The 16,502-nt window shown below is 51.0% G+C and overlaps 8 protein-coding genes across 8 annotated transcripts; 5 read left to right on the forward strand and 3 right to left on the reverse strand.

Annotated features, from left to right (window-relative positions):
• The first annotated feature begins 1,473 nt into the window (after positions 1 to 1,473).
• On the forward strand, positions 1,474 to 2,753 carry BDZ99DRAFT_502427 (uncharacterized protein). Its single transcript, XM_033723891.1, has one exon. It carries the CDS (start codon positions 1,497 to 1,499, stop codon positions 2,610 to 2,612), a length of 1,116 nt encoding a protein of 371 aa, XP_033571514.1. The 5' UTR covers positions 1,474 to 1,496; the 3' UTR covers positions 2,613 to 2,753.
• A 559-nt stretch (positions 2,754 to 3,312) lies between these two features.
• BDZ99DRAFT_525387 (uncharacterized protein) lies at positions 3,313 to 3,975 on the forward strand (the record flags this gene model as incomplete). Its single annotated transcript, XM_033725988.1, has 1 exon — positions 3,313 to 3,975. The coding sequence occupies one exon, from the start codon at positions 3,313 to 3,315 to the stop codon at positions 3,973 to 3,975; it is 663 nt and encodes a 220-aa protein (XP_033571515.1).
• Positions 3,976 to 4,047: 72 nt separating this feature from the next.
• BDZ99DRAFT_511521 (NAD(P)-binding protein) lies at positions 4,048 to 5,452 on the reverse strand. Its single transcript, XM_033724553.1, has 6 exons — positions 5,391 to 5,452; positions 5,267 to 5,337; positions 4,993 to 5,204; positions 4,862 to 4,943; positions 4,512 to 4,803; positions 4,048 to 4,452 (listed from the first exon to the last, which is right to left on the reverse strand). The coding sequence occupies exons 1-6, from the start codon at positions 5,422 to 5,424 to the stop codon at positions 4,190 to 4,192; spliced, it is 954 nt and encodes a 317-aa protein (XP_033571516.1). The 5' UTR covers positions 5,425 to 5,452; the 3' UTR covers positions 4,048 to 4,189.
• A 494-nt stretch (positions 5,453 to 5,946) lies between these two features.
• BDZ99DRAFT_467249 (uncharacterized protein) lies at positions 5,947 to 7,712 on the reverse strand. The gene is made up of 2 exons (XM_033720979.1): positions 6,154 to 7,712; positions 5,947 to 6,086 (listed from the first exon to the last, which is right to left on the reverse strand). Exon 1 carries the CDS (start codon positions 7,703 to 7,705, stop codon positions 6,197 to 6,199), a length of 1,509 nt encoding a protein of 502 aa, XP_033571517.1. The 5' UTR covers positions 7,706 to 7,712; the 3' UTR covers positions 5,947 to 6,086; positions 6,154 to 6,196.
• An 812-nt stretch (positions 7,713 to 8,524) lies between these two features.
• On the reverse strand, positions 8,525 to 9,440 carry BDZ99DRAFT_397559 (uncharacterized protein; the record flags this gene model as incomplete). Its single annotated transcript, XM_033716054.1, has 2 exons — positions 8,525 to 8,920; positions 9,015 to 9,440. 2 exons carry the CDS (start codon positions 9,438 to 9,440, stop codon positions 8,525 to 8,527), a joined length of 822 nt encoding a protein of 273 aa, XP_033571518.1.
• Positions 9,441 to 10,405: 965 nt separating this feature from the next.
• BDZ99DRAFT_502431 (uncharacterized protein) lies at positions 10,406 to 11,325 on the forward strand. Its single transcript, XM_033723892.1, has 2 exons — positions 10,406 to 10,549; positions 10,621 to 11,325. The coding sequence occupies exons 1-2, from the start codon at positions 10,477 to 10,479 to the stop codon at positions 11,142 to 11,144; spliced, it is 597 nt and encodes a 198-aa protein (XP_033571519.1). The 5' UTR covers positions 10,406 to 10,476; the 3' UTR covers positions 11,145 to 11,325.
• Positions 11,326 to 12,199: 874 nt separating this feature from the next.
• On the forward strand, positions 12,200 to 14,673 carry BDZ99DRAFT_451627 (uncharacterized protein). Its single transcript, XM_033718225.1, has 3 exons — positions 12,200 to 12,525; positions 12,579 to 13,145; positions 13,211 to 14,673. The coding sequence occupies exons 1-3, from the start codon at positions 12,462 to 12,464 to the stop codon at positions 14,545 to 14,547; spliced, it is 1,968 nt and encodes a 655-aa protein (XP_033571520.1). The 5' UTR covers positions 12,200 to 12,461; the 3' UTR covers positions 14,548 to 14,673.
• Positions 14,674 to 15,354: 681 nt separating this feature from the next.
• BDZ99DRAFT_467253 (Glyoxalase/Bleomycin resistance protein/Dihydroxybiphenyl dioxygenase) lies at positions 15,355 to 16,144 on the forward strand. The gene has a single exon (XM_033720980.1). The coding sequence runs from the start codon at positions 15,529 to 15,531 to the stop codon at positions 16,036 to 16,038; it is 510 nt and encodes a 169-aa protein (XP_033571521.1). The 5' UTR covers positions 15,355 to 15,528; the 3' UTR covers positions 16,039 to 16,144.
• The last annotated feature ends 358 nt before the right edge of the window (positions 16,145 to 16,502 follow it).

A 16,502-nucleotide genomic window follows, 5' to 3' on the forward strand; every position in this document is an offset into this window, starting at 1 on the left:
TGTGACAAGGGGTGAGAATGGATACATATATGAGGCACCCCGCCCATCCATAGCCAGACAATGAAAAAAACAGACACAATCACTTGCTCAACAGGGATTAGTACGATATCTGTACCGTTCCGAAGGGCGTACCATTCCAAAGTTTATGTTGAGCAAGTGATTGTGTCTGCTTTTTCATTGTCTGGCTATGGATGGGCGGGGTGCCTCATATATGTATCCATTCTCACCCCTTGTCACATCGTTTCAGCCACCATTAACCGTGACATTCAACAGTTTATACCATTACGAAGGCGAACCATTACAAAATGGCATGATTCGTACCATTACTAAGAGTCTACCAGTACGAAAATTGAAGAGGAACCCAAACGGGCTCCTCACAATGTCCTATTACGAAATTGCGGACAATAGCCCCTGTACGAAGAGTCCAAACGGGCTCCTCACAATATACCATTACGAAATTGCGGATAATTGCCCAAGTACAAGGGAAGACGAGCCCAAACGGGCTCAAACACCGATCGTAAATAGCCAATCGGATTGGGCCCTCTCATTAACGACATGGATCAACTAGTATGGCTAACATAAGCCCCAAACTTAAGCCACGCGATCGAGCCACCTGTCGTCACTTCCTAAATGCCAACACTTTATACTTGTACAAAAGCAAAAGCAAAGGTTATAAATCCTCTTCCTGTAAAGGCCTTAGTGGTCCATTATTACTAGTATTATGGTGGGGTGAGCGGTGGCCATCAGCTAATAGCAGGGTCACGGGGTTAGGCTCAGCTCCGGTCACATGACGAACGGCGACGGACTCTATAAGCGGTGATGCGGCGGCATCGCCATCAGAATCATCATCATCATCTTCTCCTCTCCTTAGGTACTTACCTGCGAACACAGGGGCCTCCGCCCCCTTCTATATAGATAATTAAGGTAAATCCTCGCATTCCCTTCTCCTCTAGTAACTCATAACTTATCACGACTCGCGGAGCGGGCACGAGGCTGGGCGCACGGAGGTGCGTGCTAGCCGGCTCTTGCAAGCGTATAAGTAGCTGGCAGTTGAGAAGATCAGGTGTCTTCTCAATCTCAATCTCTTGGTAGTGCAGGGGTGAAGCTAGCACCACGGCGTTACATGGCCTTTGGTGCGCTTACGCGATGCCGGGGCTTTGCTCTTGGCATGGCGGGAAAAGGCCCCCATAAAACGGCGTTACAAACGTCCATTTTCGGAGGGGTATTTACCAGAAACCTGCATTTATCTGTAAAGATGTTCAAGGGAACACCCCCTCAGGTTTAGTTCTAGGCGGTCCTTCTCTCCTGGATGTATACAGCAGCGCAATGATTGGCGCACCCAGCAACCCCCAGGGGTTTTGAAAGTCCGCCACACATGCATGCTAGGTCAAATCTAGGCACCAGCAACCTCCTCACCGGCTTTCTCGAAGCCAAAATATATAAATGCAGCCTCTAACCCACCCAAAGTTTCACAGTCAAGATAACTCATCACCATCATGGACCTCCCCACCACCACCGCCTCAACTGCGGTCCTCAGCACCCCCGAGCTCCTCGAGACCATCCTGCACCAACTTCCTCCACCATCTCTCCTCTACGCCCAACTCACTAATCGCCTCTTCCACACTCTTATCTCCGCGTCCCCCCTTCTGCAATCAGACCTCTTCTTCCGCATACCCCCACCATCCTCAATATCAAATTCCCTTCCCAACACTACTTCTCCAGCATTGACACTCAACCCCCTCCTCACCACCGCATTTCCCGGCTGGCTCACGCCCCTACCACCTGACCTCCTGAATGCTCAGGAAGCGAAACGGCCTATTGGTCTCTATGAGAAGAGCTCAGAACAGATGTTTATAATGCTGCCTTGGTTGCAGAGGAGGGAGGCGTTTAAGCGGAAAGGAGCGAGTTGGCGCCGGATGTTCGTCTCCAGTCCGCCGGTTCGGAAGATTGAGGTGCGGAAGATTGAGGTTCGGAGGAGGGGGGAGAGCATGGAGGTGGCGGTTGTGGACTTGCCGAGGGAAGGCGAGGCGTGTACGTCGGCGGCGTTGGTGAAGATCGCGAGGCAGATGAGTCCAGGTAGTGAGGTTATAAATGGAAGTGGAGAGCTTGAAGAGCGACACCCTGGAGAAAATCATCTCAAGTATCATAAGAGGGAACTTGCATTCCGTTATAAGGGGAGAAAGGCGGATCTTCAAGAGGAGGATTTGCATGATGATGGACTGAGGATGGGAGTGTTGTACGACTATGTTGAGGAGGCTGTGTGTTCGGAGTTTATGGGAAGACCTAATAGTATCACGATTGGCTTCCATATGCCGGAGGATGAACCAGAGGAACAGGACTTTGCAGGCATTAGGAGCAGGGAAGGCAGTAGTGGAGGCGGTGCACAAAAGGAGGACGGAAGAAGTCAAGAAGCCGTACTCAGGATCGACATGTTATACTCCACCGGGTGCTGTCCAATGATAGATGACCCAATGCCCGAATTTCTGAGCGAGGGGTTTGAAAGGGTGGTTGTGGGACCGTGGGTGGAGTATTGGGAAGATAGGGGTATGAGTACCCAGGATATCTCAGACGTTCTTTTGTTGGCAAGCTTTAGGCCGCCTGAGGCGGAATAGCCGAATTGGGCTGCCGCGTGGAAAGAACGTCTGAGAGATTTCCGACAGATTTGTTAGGGGAGCTCATCACAACTGGGAAAAATTCGGTTGCAAATATCAAGATAGCTTTGCAACCACTAATTAGAATTTGCTAGAAATCTCATTAATTATATTCCTTAATATGAGCTCTCTATTGAAGCTAAATTTGACTAAATTTATCTGAATATAATAATAATTACGTGTCCCAAACATTTAGATAAGTAGAACTCGACTTTAGAACACTATCCTGGCCTGGACCCTCACCACATCAGAGTATGACATATAAGATACCGTACCGTTCCAAAGCTGGCGCCATGGGGATTAGTACGAATTTGGCAGAATTAGGGCTAATACGAGATGCATACCATGCCAAAGCTAGCATTAAGGGATTGGTACGATTCGCATACCAGTACAATTTGGCAGAATAGGGCTATTACAAGAGGGTACCATTACAAAGTTGCGGCATAGGGATTAGTACGATATCTGTACCATTCTAAAGGGCGAACCATTACGAAGAACTAAAATAGGGACTAGTCCAGGCTGCGTAACATCCTAAAGTATATAACATGTGATTGTTGTCATACTCGCTCGATTCGACCAACAGAGCTTGCCGGAATGGCCTTTACGAATCACGCTTAATACTTTGGTCGCCTTCTTTACTACACTAGGAAAAGCAGCTTTTATGCTTCCCGTCTCTTCAGCTATTAGTCAAGCGCAATGGACCTGGTTCAGCCGAGAAAGGCCGTTCTATGACTTCCATGTCTTTGACCAGGCGAGTAGAGGAGCCTGGGGCTCTTTGATTCTGCTACTTCGTATGGCGGATTCGCTTCCGGCATTTCGGTGCGCTCAGGGCTATCCTTATGGTCTTGAGTTTTTTAACCTCCCCCATCACACAGCTAGCTATCAGTTACCCCTTACGAGACGTGCTAGCCGCGTCGGAAGAGGCAAAGCTTCAGCCATCCGTACGATCATCGCGCCGAAAGATAAATTGGACACGGGAACACGCAAAGCGCTGTTGATGGCGACCGCAGAGGACGGAAGTAACTTCTTGAGGCCAATCGAACCGCTTGGAGCGACCTGCTCGACAGGCAATTGCACATTCGACACTTACCAATCACTGGGGGTCTGCATGAAGATGGCAACCATAACGTCGCAACTGCGAATCCAAGAGTTCGATGACGTGAAGGTTGGGGAGATGCCCCTACTTGGTGACGACAAGGGAGCATCATTCATCCCCGGTCAGAAAGTCCGGAATGCATCCCTCCCCGGCGGATACGACATGTCGCATCAAACATCACTAGCAGGTCGTTCCTGTGATGGCCAAAGGCGAGCAGCCACCATCTAGGATAGAAGAGATGTAGAGGTTAGAAAATTAGCTGCCACACTAGTTACTATGTCATAGCCAGAACCTGTAAAGGTATTCAGGGCAACTCTTATTCTCTGACAACTTTTACATTCGAGCTACTTCGCAGATCCGGAACAGCAAAAAGCAAGCCTCCCACGCCTCTCCGCTCCCCTTACTATCTCTCTTACCGCCCAAGAGACGTTAAATTTCCTATCTACTGCTTACCACGCCAAGCCTCGGTGAAAAACTCTTCGGGATTCGTAAACTTGTAGTCTGGCAGCAACTGATTCCACTCGTCCGAGCAAGTGTAGCCCTTGGCCGAGATAGCCAACAAAACCCCAGCGACAATGATCCTCGAGAATATGTCAACCTGCTCGACTGGGATGGAAGGGTGGTCGAGCCTCGGAATCCACGACGTCTTCCACTCCCCGCTTTCGAGCTCACTGGTTTTCAATTTCTCAATTGCAAAAGGTGCGCCTAGTTCGCTCAATGTCAGCACATATCCAAGATCGATAAGTTGATGGAGGCGCACGCACCGCGGATTTTCTCTCCCAGAGCAATGACTTCTCTAACGGACATGTCGACGCCTCTGATGCCACTGACAACAGGCCACTCGCCTTCAAAGTCGATCGCTTTCGCGACTACATTGGCGAGATCCTGCACGGTGGTGATAGTGATACGGTCGTCATCGCCGCCATCCAGCACAAGAGCTCGGCGGTTGTTGAAGTCGAAAGGGATCTCCATTGCGTGGAGGTGTTTGGACGACTTATAGGGGCTTGTAAAGTAATTGAGGAATAAGCCTGGTTGGAAGAGGCTGTATTCGAGAACCTATCAGTGAGGTCTTGTGTTAGAACTTCAGCTTATCTCGGAGCGCCTCGAAACTTACCTTCTTGTCCTTGTTCAGCTCTTTGAGGTATTGGCGAGCTTCAGCTTTGTACGCGTACCAGCTGAGGTGCTTAAGGCCGGACCTGCAAGAGGTCAGTGACGGATACAGCATGAGGGATAAGGACTGCCTACGTGGACCACTCGCTGGGTGCAAAGCGCTTCACACCAGCTAGGATTGCGGCATCGATGAGGTTCCTTTGGATGGTGCTCGCTGCATCCCCCGAAATGGCTACGAATGAGAGCACAGTGTGCACTCCCTGCAGAATTTGCGCCAACTGCTCGGGGTCTTCGTAGTTTGCCTTGATCCATGTTACACCCTTGACGACCGAGCCGGCCGGAGCATCCTGTGCGAGCCGATTAGCTGCGATGAACTAGCAATTGATACATGCGTGGACAATATGCGAACATTTCTAGATAGAAGCAAAATCTCGTGCTTCTTGCTAGCAACGAGGACATCAATGATCTCTTGTGCAACGTCTGCCGAGGCATTAGTAACACTCCAGATTGGAGCATAACGGTGGAGAACATACTGCCGGAGCCACCTGCAATAGCAATCTTGACCATTTTCTCTGGATAGACACTGTGGGTCTTGCGTCGGCTGCTTGAAACTTTTGAGATACAAAGAGTAGACTTGAGCTTGAACACAGACGTCTATAATGATTTTGATACAATGAGGTAGAGACCCAGAGCTACTTCGGAGGCTGGAGTTGGAGTTGGTCATTCCCAGACGCGAGCTGTTCTATATAGTGCTTTCAACCGAGGTTTCGGCCGAATAGTTAGATGGAGTAATAAAACGGCGTCAATGCTTTCGCTGAACTCGCGGACATACCACTGGAAGCCATTAGTAATTAAACTCCGCACCGTGACAGCAGTCTGCAAATCAGGTTCGGGCGAATGTTCAATGAGACGCCTTCACGTGGGAGGTGGGTTTGCGCCCGCTTTTCGACCTTAACCGGGAGCCGTCTACGCGAATGAAGATCATGCATTGCGTCGCTTCCATTTAGAACGGCAGAGTGATGGTGTGTAACTCAAAACGAGCTCATCAACTCTAGTATCAACCACTTGAAGGATAGAGATTGTACGAGAACCCTCATTGCGCGAGGTAGATTCTTGACTAAGCTTTGTGATTGTATAGTCTAGCTCACCAAAGTATCATTACCGAAACAGGTACTGTCGACTGGCTTCAAACCGAGAGAAACTTAATGGAAACAAATTCCCGAAAGAACCTAGGCGGAAAGAAGAAGAGATTCGTTAGCTAAAGGCCGTAGAAACACCCGAAACGCCGAGACGTACATACGGGTTCGTTCAAGGACGGAATCCGAAAGAAAGTCCATTTTTACCAGTTGTATTCTTCGGAATCTGAATCCGAAATCAAAATCGGACTCGAGATATAATCTGGAAGCAATATGCCTTCGGAGTTTCCAATCTTGAAATCGTGGCCAAAGCGATGCCAATCAACACCGTAACCAGAATTCCAGTCCAATTCGACCCCTATCTCTTTGAAAAAAGTCACGAGATCTTTCTCGCGATCGGTTGGTTCAGATGTACACGCATTTCTACCCACCGCAGCGACTTTAGTCAGCTTCGGCAATTTGTCGTGCGCGCATTGCCGGAGGCGCTCAAAGCTTTCGGAAGCAACCTCGTACGTGGTCCTTCTTTCAGAGTCCTCCACATTCAATTCTAGAATAGACAGGGATGGCGGAAGAATGTCTTCTAGAGGCGCCGGATACACAGAATATGGAGGCCCTTCTTCATCATCCTCGTCATGTTCTTCTACGAACAATGCCCTGAACGGAAGTCGAACATGAGCTAAAGAGCTGAAGTGCTTGAGGGACTTGATTGGCAGCACACGTAATAGACACATTTCAACTGTATCATCACCATCAATGTCTTCTAGGCTCCATCCCAGGCTGAGGTATTCTAGGGCATCTTTTGCTGGCTCTAGAACTTGTATGATCTCTCGCCATCGATGAAGGGGCTGACGCATCACCCAAGTGTTCAGACATAGTGTGAAAGATCTGAGGGTTTGACACGAAAGGATTAGCGTTGAGAGCTGAAGTAGGTTTACGGAAGTTTGGTGCAACACCAACTTCGTAATCGAAGATGTTTGAGGCTTGAACTTATCCATCTCCAGACGACAATATGGGTCGCAGCCATCTGCGCGCAAGGTCTTCAACGATGGCATATTCCAGAAGAATGACAAGTCGTTGAAGTCGTGTTTGTACCGTACTCCTATTCCTCCGTCGAGACCTCCGATACCTGTAATGCTGAGACTTTCCAAGTACGATAGACTCGGTCGTACTGAGCGGAAGAGCCTTTGCCAGCACTCGGCCGTTGGTTCCCTCATGGAACGCATAAAAAATATACTCTGTAATCTTTGGTTACTGTCATCTATAGCTACACTGAGGTGCTTCAGCTTCGGCGTCAAATTGGCTAGAGTGAGAACTTGTGCCGCTGGACAAAATTTGCCGGCGTAGAGTGACTGGAGTTCCTGAGAGCTCACTCGGGTCGAGTCGCCGGGAGGATACTTGATTACAAGTGTGTCGTCTTCGATTGATGAAAACCCAGTAGCCGGCATGTATGAAGGTAGGCATCGGCCTGGACAACTGGTGTATGTGCAATAGTGAATCTCAAGCTCGAGTTTCTGAACTCTTGCGGCCAGGTCTGGTCGCGATGCAAATGTCCGCAACAGCAGCGCCCAGTGTGTGTCATCGAGATCGATGATTGGGAGGGAAATGCTGTTGTATATGCGTCGCTCCATCTCTTTATTAAACAGCTTCCCAGTCAGGGAAAGGGCCGCAGCGTCTCGCGGACTTGACAGCCACGAAGCGATCTCTCCAATCATCTCTATTGGCAGATTGGCAAGACAGGCATTGGTAGCGGTGGAAGCAGCTGCGATCTGCTGTAGAGGATCATCGGGGGAAATTCGAGCGGTTCGGTTGCCGTGCACGATCGCATCGCTGTCACTGCCCTGTCTTTTGCGCTTGAGCGACATCTCGGACGAGTATCACTGCGACACATTAGAATCTACTTTTGTACCCAAGAGTTGGGCTGCATTGAAGAAAAGATAGAGATTTTACTTACCGCAGTGGTGGTTTGCTGAGGGGGTTCCCATCAATTGTCGTTGAGAGATGAGGTGAGGTTTGACGCTTGAATCGCTACGCGTCGTTTTACCCTAACGACTCAATTGGACTAGCCCCCATCACCTGCGCACGTGATCAAACACTTCTGGAAACCAACTTATCATGTTGTCTAAGGATTCCAACTCGAAGAACATTTGGCCAGTGTGCAAGAATTGAAAGCTTTGTGATCTGCGCACAAGCGTCCAATTCAGTTCTATTCTTCCTTGGACTCCATATCTAAACTTCCAATCGCTCCAAAATCCGGAAACCAAGAGATCTGGTGGCTGAGCAGCTGAATAACTAATCAAGACTTCGTAATGCAATAGTCTCCGAAAAGACGATCCGATCCTCAAGGGCAAAACTCAGAATCAGAAATATTCTTTCCATTCCCAGAACTCATCCCAAAAAACCTATCGTTACGCTAAATCGCAAAACCGTACATCCACTCAAGTATGACATCTTCGGAGCTCACTCACAACAGGCGAGCATAACTCCCCAGCATATTCGCAGCTACACGTGGCACCTTCACCCCCATCCCCTTTCTATGGCGCCCGCTCCAACTCACTCACCCCATCCGGCTTCGGCCACGGATACCCATCCGGAAACTTATCCCCGGGCCTCCTCTCCCGATCCCACCCCAGCAACCCCTCATAGCTCCTACACTCATGCTTCGTGTTAAAGTACGGGTACGGGCCGCTAACTCCCTTGACCCACCGGAAGGTTACCAAAGAGGCGTCGGCAGTGCACATAAGCCGGTTGCGGAGCACATCGACGCAGTGCTCGAAGTGAGCTTCGGTGATGTCGGGCTCGGTAGCGAGTTTGGTAGCGAGGACTGGGAAGAGGTGGCGGAGGTGGGGTTTAGTGTTCCAGTGGTGGTCTTCCCACAGGGCTTGGAGGCAGTGGAGTTGGTGGGCGGACTCGAGGTAGGCTACATAGCCCTGTAGTGGTAGAGGTGTTAGTAAAAGTTCATTTGAATGCCTACGATTGATATTGAATGAAGTGGTGGCAGCAGTGCTTAGGTTGGGCACTCACGCCGCCAAACTCCTCCGGATACTGCACCGCATCCGTTGAAAGCTCCAGCCCCTCCATCTCCTCCCTCGTGATGTTCAACGGCCCGGTATGGGTGATGTGATGCCATCTTGCGAGGATCTCTTCGGTTGGCGGGCCTTTGTACGGCGAGTCTTCCCAAAACGAGTTCTGGAAAATTTCTGTGTGCGTTGTATCACCCAATGCGTCATCCGCTGGTGTCCATACACCCTGTGCTTTGGTATTATGCTCTGGCTTTGTGTCTGCTTTCGTGATGTCTCTCAAAATAAGGTTGAGTATTAGGCCGAAGATTATGAGGACGCTGATCACGTGAGCTGCCCAGTGGACGATGTTGGCGGAGATGGAGTGCTTCCGCCGATTTGAGAACTGTGGAGATTGGAGTTTTTCGAAGTCTGAAGAGGAAGAGATCATGGCGGCGGATTCGCTGTCGGACTCTTGTGAGTTGAGAGGGGAGTATGTGGGCGTCATGGTTGTGGAGACGAAGGTGTGAAAGAGACAGGGAGACCTGGGCTTTCGGAGCGGGGAATGACAGTGTATATCTCTGCTTAGAAAAATAATGTTGGAAAGGAGTACAAACTCGGAAATTCAGAAAAGCTTTACGGCTCCCGACGATGGCTTACGGCACGGATATCCCGCGTGCGGGGACGAGATAATGTAAAGCACGATGAACCGGGCTATAATTTAGGTATCTAGTCCAGGCTTTTAGGGCGGAGGAATCTAACTGGATTGAGTCTTGGGATATGGTTGCTCTACGAGCCTAATTTGGAAGCTGCCTATAAAAGATCGACGGATGAAAATCGCCACGCGATTTCGGCCCGCACCAGGAAGGTGAACGGTCGTGTAACGTTGAACAAGCTTCGGAGACCCCATAATCGCTTTACTTTGAAGACGCCGTCAGCTTAGAAATCGTCAGCTCTGAATAGTACAACGCGTATAATTTGAGAATACGATTGTTAACTGATCACGGGCCGATTATTGATGCCGCAAAAGGAAGGAGTAGGATTGCTGGAGCTCCACACCTATCTGAAGCATTTTGACAAAACATGGCGTATATCGATTCGCCTTCCCAGTGGGGAAGACGACAGCAAGGGCTAGAAGGCTTAAATCAACCAGTAGAGCTTGTTTCGTGAGTTGGATCCCATGATGATTGGTTTTATTCGGCGATCCTTGTGGACTTTCACGATACTGCATTGTGTTACCTTCCACATCTGCACAAGAACGCGGTGGAAAAGAAGGATGCTGGATTCTCAAAGTCAAGACCCGAGAGCGGAGCAAAGACCCGAACCTGGTAAATGGGTCTTTCGTTCGTAATGCAAACTGTGTTCAATCTGTCAGAAGCCGAGTAATCCATCAGAACCTCTATTGCGGGCGGTCATCTTAAAGCAGAGGCTTCCCACCACTTTCTCAGGCACACCTATCCAAAATAATTTGTTAACGATAATTCAATATGCTCTTTAAGTCTTCCGTCGCCGTGGCAGTTCTGTGCGGCTCTGCTGCTGTTTTTGCAGCACCTGTGGCTAGTACGTCATTCTTTGTTTGCCGAGATCTGTAGAAGCATGCAAAAGAAGCTTAGGATTAACCATTTGTGTAGAGGACGCCCTCGAGTTCACCGGCACCCAATACAGCCACCTGTACAAGGAGGCGAAGGATGCCGAAGTCGCAAAGCGTGACGCCCAACCTGAAGACGCCCTGGAGTTCGCCGGCGCTCAATACAGTCACCTGTACAAGGAAGCAAAAGACGCCGAAGTCGCAAAGCGTGACGCCAAACCTGAAGACGCTCTCGAGTTCGTCGGCGCTCAATACAGCCACCTGTACAAGGAAGCGAAGGACGCTGAAGTCGCAAAGCGTGATGCCAACCCTAAGGACGCCCTCGAGTTCGCTGGCGCCCAATACAGCCACCTGTACAAGGAAGCGAAGGATGCCGAGGCCGCGAAGCGTGACGCCCAACCTGAAGACGCTCTTGAATTCGCTGGCGCTTCATACAGCCACCTGTACAAGGAGGCAAAGGACGCCGAAGCCGCGAAGCGTGACGCCAAGCCTGAGGATGCTCTTGAGTTTGCCGGCGCTTCATACAGTCACCTATACAAGGAAGCCAAGGATGCCGAAGCAGCCTGAAGTTTCAAGGGCAGTACCTAAGAATGGGAATATCGGGATGCGAAACTGGTAGAGAGTGGTCGGAGGGATGGAGGACACGCAAAAGGCGGGACCGGTGTCGTAGGAGACTAAATTGAAAAACAAGGACGAAGCTACGAAGCAAGAGAGAACATCAAAAACAAAACACGCTCGTTGAACAAGCATTGATAACATTGTGAATTATGTGAATATCGAGACTCACATGTGTCACAAGCTGCTGAGCGATGTGCGATCGAGGCCCAGTAACTGAGCAAAACTTCCACCGGCCAATGTAGTGGTTGCTGACGGAATGAGTTGCCCAAGGCTACCGATATCATCACCAGAATCGGTATGTGATGCGGGTCATGAGTCCAACGGTAAGAGACTAGCTGACAACAGTCGCACCGTGATACTGAATAGAGTTAGAAGACACGAGGGCAGTCGTATCCAGATCCGAGAACGCACTCGAAGTTGCGGTTCACGCAACTTAGAAAAGAAAAAAGGGTTGGTCACCCTAGGTATCTGATTTTTTGAAGCGGATGAGGAGTAGCGGCTCGCCTTGATACACCGCGAGGCGGCACTTGCGACTTGAAATGGATCCCGGCACACCGTGGTACACCAGATGGCATCAGTCATCATGGTCTGAGCTCTTGTGGTCGTCCCAGCTTCTGTTATCCCTGGGGACGGGTCTTGGCTCCAGGGCTGGGTTACAAGTTGACTAGCCGGCTGTTCCACGATGGGTCGCTTTCTCGCCAACTGGGTACCCGTGGGCGTGGTTCCCTCGAGATGTTTCAGCCTCTAAGAGCGTGGTGCTGGCCCAAGATCGGAAGTCGGCTGGGATGGCAACGAAAGGACCACACAGCCCTCTTCCTCAACACCAAGGACTCCAGGTTGGGGATGCACATCGGCAGGGTCGTCTCCCGGCACCCGTGCCGAATTAGCCAGATCTTGGCTCTTCCTTAGGCCGCGGCCCCACAGAAAATACGTCAACAACCCGTTGGCGCGGAGTGTATTCTTTGATAGCGCCTCGGAACAGTCGGACGCAACCCTCCAGCGGAAGCACCGGAGGCTTCTCGATGCCTTTGTACCTTCTCATTCTTCACCTAAATTCGACATGTTGAAACGATGACATATCGCGGTAAATATAATTTCAGTGGTAGTCGATCAGCGCCCAGGAACAGTGCTCGCGCACCAGTCCCACATCGTCAGAGCTGAGCCCAACAGGGGGCGGAATGGGCACAGCCCTGGGGAGCTGTATCATCTTATATACCCGCCCACCTCCGCTGTTGGCATCAATTCACTTTGTGTCACCTTGCAATCATGAAGACTTCATCTCTAGTGCTGCAGTTGGCTACGGCTTTGTCGCTTGCGGACAGCACGTTGGGTAAGCTTCGTTGACAGCTCCTTGCGCACGCGACACAGCGCTGACATGCCCAGCAAACGCCATATACCAGGAGCCCTCCCTCGAAGCAGCCCGCGCCATCAACGCGTGGAAGCGGGCAGCCCCGGATGCACCAAACGGCTACACACCCGCGGCAGTGGATTGTCCCTCCACGCGTCCTACCATCCGCCTCGCGAACGGGCTCTCCGACGAGGAAACATCATGGCTCGAGAAGAGGAGGAGCAATACTGTGTCTTCGATGCGCGAGTTTCTCGTGCGGATGAACATCACCGGATTCGATGCTGGCGCGTACGTTGACAGCCACGCGAAGAATTCGTCTGCGATGCCAAACGTTGCGATCGCGGTGTCTGGTGGAGGATGGCGAGCGCTGATGAACGGAGCTGGGGCTTTGGCTGCATACGACAACAGGACGCCTAACGCTACCAACACTGGTCAATTGGGAGGTCTGCTACAATCTGCGACGTATCTAGCCGGTCTATCAGGAGGAGGGTGGCTCGTGGGCAGCTTGTTTGTCAACAACTATACTTCGGTTCAGGACCTCATCAACTCGACCCCAGATCAATCGGGAGACCTGTGGCAATTTAGCAACTCCATTCTCAAGGGTATGATCATCTGCAGCCCTTGCCCGTGTTGAAGTATTCCAGATTGATGTGCTAATGGCTTTTAGGACCGGAATCTGGCGGGATCCAAATTCTCTCTACCGTTCAGTACTACGACGATCTTTACGACACTGTGAATGCCAAATCGGAGGCACGCAACTTCAACACCTCTTTGACCGATTATTGGGGCCGTGCGCTTTCTTTCCAGCTTGTCAACGCAACGGACGGAGGTCCAGCCTACACCTGGTCCTCCATTGCAAATGACACAGAGTTCGCCGCAGGCAATACTCCCCTACCCATCCTCGTAGCGGACGGCCGTGCTCCAGGCGAGATCCTGATCTCTGGAAACGCGACCAACTACGAGTTCAACCCTTGGGAGATAGGTAGCTTTGACCCAACTGTTTACGGCTTCGCGCCGCTAAGATATGTCGGCTCAAATTTCACTGGTGGCAAAGTCGATTCCAACCAGCAATGTATCGAGGGCTTTGACAATGTTGGATATGTCATGGGCACCAGCTCTTCCCTCTTCAATCAGCTGATACTGAATCTCAACTCGACCGACGCTCCGCAACTACTGAAGTCCGTCATCGCCAACGTGCTTACGGATCTTGGTGAAGACCAGAACGATATTGCGGACTGGACACCCAACCCCTTCTACCACTTCAACAACAAGACAAACCCAAACGCCGCAAACAAGCGTCTCACTCTTGTCGATGGCGGCGAAGATCTTCAAAATATCCCGCTAAACCCTCTCATTCAGCCTGTCCGCCACGTCGACGTTATCTTCGCCGTCGATTCTTCGGCCGATACCACCGCAGACAATGGTGCGGCCAATTGGCCCAATGGCACTGCTCTCGTCGCAACCTACCAGCGTTCGCTGAACGAGACCATCGAGAACGGCACCGCCTTCCCTTCAATCCCAGACCAAAACACCTTTGTAAACCTAGGCCTGAACAAGCGCCCGACCTTCTTCGGCTGCGACAGCTCCAATTTCACCGGAGACGCGCCCCTCGTCGTCTACGTCCCCAACACGCCCTACGTCTACAACTCTAACGTCTCCACTTTCACACTCTCCTACAACAACACCGAGCGTAACGCCATCATTGAGAATGGCTACGATGTCGCCACGATGGCCAACGGCACGCTCGATGCGGATTTCCCCGCCTGCGTGGGCTGCGCGGTGCTGAGTCGGTCTCTGAACAGGACAGGCACGACGGTGCCAGATATTTGCAAGACCTGCTTTACAAAATACTGTTGGGATGGCACGCTCAACAGCACAAATCCCGGGAAGACCTTTGCGTCAAGTAAGCTAGTGCAGATCAAGGTGTCTGCTGCTGGCACGTTCGTACCCAACGCGATGGGAGCGGTCGCTGCGATAGCAGCGGCTGTTTTCTTGATGTTGTAGGGCTTTTGAGAAGCTGAGTAGTCACGAAAAGGGCAGGATGGTTACGATGGTTTTGATGGGCAGGTGGTGTTTTGCGTTGACGGCGTTGGATGGAGTATCTAGCAAGTATTCTGCGCATCTGGGTCGCGTTTCGATGTAGCATGCGAAATGAAATACAAAAGTCTAAAGCATGTCGTTCTATGTGATCGCTGCAAAAGGTTCTGATTTCAGTTGGGAGTGAATTGACATATACCACGTGGTAAGGAGAACTAGCCGGATCGGGACGGTCCCACTCAACCTCATTTCTACCTCTTCCCTTGGCCATCGCGGACCTCTCTCAATTCGCGTCTCTCACGTAAATACGTATCACACATACGACTGCTTTTGTACTAGAGTTTCCTCCTCATGCCTCTATTCGAGCCACGTTAACGTTGCAAAATTGCCTCGCCAGCAGCGAATAGAATCATCATATAGCTCCACTTCGCTGTTTCCAGCACTGCATTTTTCGACATTCTGCATTCCTCACAAACTTCCTCGAGGATAAGACCTCCCGGGGTCGGCTCTGCCATGCTTCTTTCAGCGAGGGGTCACCATCCGCAAAGACCGGCCGAACCTTCTCCATAGAGTATCGGTTCAAGTTATCCAGAGTCTAATGATTTAGGATGCTTATTCGCTTGGTACTCATGTACATGCATTAAAGGCTTGTGATCAACCTAGTGGGGCTAAATCCGCACCAGACCAGCCATATTTACGCCAGATTATGGGGTAACTGGTAGAAATAAATACCCATATTAAGGAGAGCTGGTCCCTCTTTCGGTGAGCGGCCAAGTCACTACATTCTCATACACTATTATCCCGCTTCTCCTATACTTGCGCTACTGTTCCTAGCACTCAACGTTCTATCTTAGTAAACATTCACAATATCAAACGTAAGTGGCCATCCTCCTAGACCTCTTCCATCACGTCGCTGTATATCTGCAGCTCATCCAACACCACCACAGAATGGAAGTCGCACCCTTCAACCGCGTCCTCAACCACGTCGCCCTCCACGTCCCGGACATCGACGCCGCAATCGCCTTCTACACCAGCATCCTCAGCTTCCGCAAACTCCAGAACCTGCCCCGCTGCACCGACCGCTCCACCGACCCCGACGCCCCCATCTTCCGCATCTACGACTCCCGCCTCCACAAAGTCAAGGTCGCGTTCCTGGCGACGGGGAATAGCGTCGGATTCGAGCTGTTCCAGTTCATCGATCCGCCGATGAGCGTGCCGTCCTCGTTTGATTACACGCGCGGCGGCGTGTTCCACTTCGCGGTCACGGATCCGGATCCCGAGGCGCTGTGTGCGAGGGTGGTTGCGGCGGGCGGGCGAAAGATTGGGGAGACGGTGAGCCCGAAGTCGACGGAGGGGGAGGAGGTACGGACGGTGGCGCTGTATGTGTTGGATCCGTGGGGGAATACGATTGAGGCGTGTAGCTGTTCTTTTGAGAAGATGGTGGCGAATAGGGACTGAAAAGGCGCAGCAGCAAAAGCTGCTGGAATTGGTGGGCTACTTGCAATTGACGCCTTGTCTTTTTCCTGGCTTTCTCCTAGTTTTCCACCACGGGCGGAGTCCTTGCGCCAGCCATGGGGGGTGGCATGACTATTGGGAACGTCTTCACTTTCGATCCCATAATTCGGAAAATGGTATCCGTTCTTTCCATCTCCACTTTTCAGGAGCTGTAATGTTGTTTTGGCTTTTACTGTTCTTCTTGGAGGTCATGAGTGCAAGTTCGCGCGGTTTAGTAGAGCTACGAAATAAGGGAGAGGCTCGGACAAAGTCAAAGCGAAATTGTGGGGTTTGTGGGGAAATGTACCACGAATTGCGTTTATATCACGGATTTCATTTTCATTCGTTACAGCGCCTCCAACCCAGACTCACTCACGCATAGGGAACGTCTCAGCCGCTTACCCAACACTACCGCGTCCCCCGACCAC

Source organism: Mytilinidion resinicola (genome assembly GCF_010093595.1).
Source record: "Mytilinidion resinicola strain CBS 304.34 unplaced genomic scaffold BDZ99scaffold_21, whole genome shotgun sequence".
In the NCBI taxonomy this organism is placed as follows: domain Eukaryota; kingdom Fungi; phylum Ascomycota; class Dothideomycetes; order Mytilinidiales; family Mytilinidiaceae; genus Mytilinidion; species Mytilinidion resinicola.

Bases quoted from the DNA above. Each gene is read 5' to 3' on its own strand.
- BDZ99DRAFT_467253 (XM_033720980.1), top strand. From the start codon at position 15,529: ATGGAAGTCGCACCCTTCAACCGCGTCCTCAACCACGTCGCCCTCCAC.
- BDZ99DRAFT_467249 (XM_033720979.1), bottom strand. From the start codon at position 7,705: ATGATTGGAGAGATCGCTTCGTGGCTGTCAAGTCCGCGAGACGCTGCG.
- BDZ99DRAFT_502431 (XM_033723892.1), top strand. From the start codon at position 10,477: ATGCTCTTTAAGTCTTCCGTCGCCGTGGCAGTTCTGTGCGGCTCTGCT. The intron at 10,550-10,620 runs GTACGTCATTCT...CCATTTGTGTAG, and splicing joins TTTTGCAGCACCTGTGGCTA to AGGACGCCCTCGAGTTCACC.
- BDZ99DRAFT_502427 (XM_033723891.1), top strand. From the start codon at position 1,497: ATGGACCTCCCCACCACCACCGCCTCAACTGCGGTCCTCAGCACCCCC.
- BDZ99DRAFT_511521 (XM_033724553.1), bottom strand. From the start codon at position 5,424: ATGGTCAAGATTGCTATTGCAGGTGGCTCCGGCA. The intron at 5,338-5,390 runs GTATGTTCTCCA...ATGCCTCGGCAG, and splicing joins TATTGCAGGTGGCTCCGGCA to ACGTTGCACAAGAGATCATT. The intron at 5,205-5,266 runs GTTCGCATATTG...CGGCTCGCACAG, and splicing joins TTTTGCTTCTATCTAGAAAT to GATGCTCCGGCCGGCTCGGT.
- BDZ99DRAFT_451627 (XM_033718225.1), top strand. From the start codon at position 12,462: ATGAAGACTTCATCTCTAGTGCTGCAGTTGGCTACGGCTTTGTCGCTT. The intron at 12,526-12,578 runs GTAAGCTTCGTT...TGACATGCCCAG, and splicing joins GCTTGCGGACAGCACGTTGG to CAAACGCCATATACCAGGAG. The intron at 13,146-13,210 runs GTATGATCATCT...AATGGCTTTTAG, and splicing joins TAGCAACTCCATTCTCAAGG to GACCGGAATCTGGCGGGATC.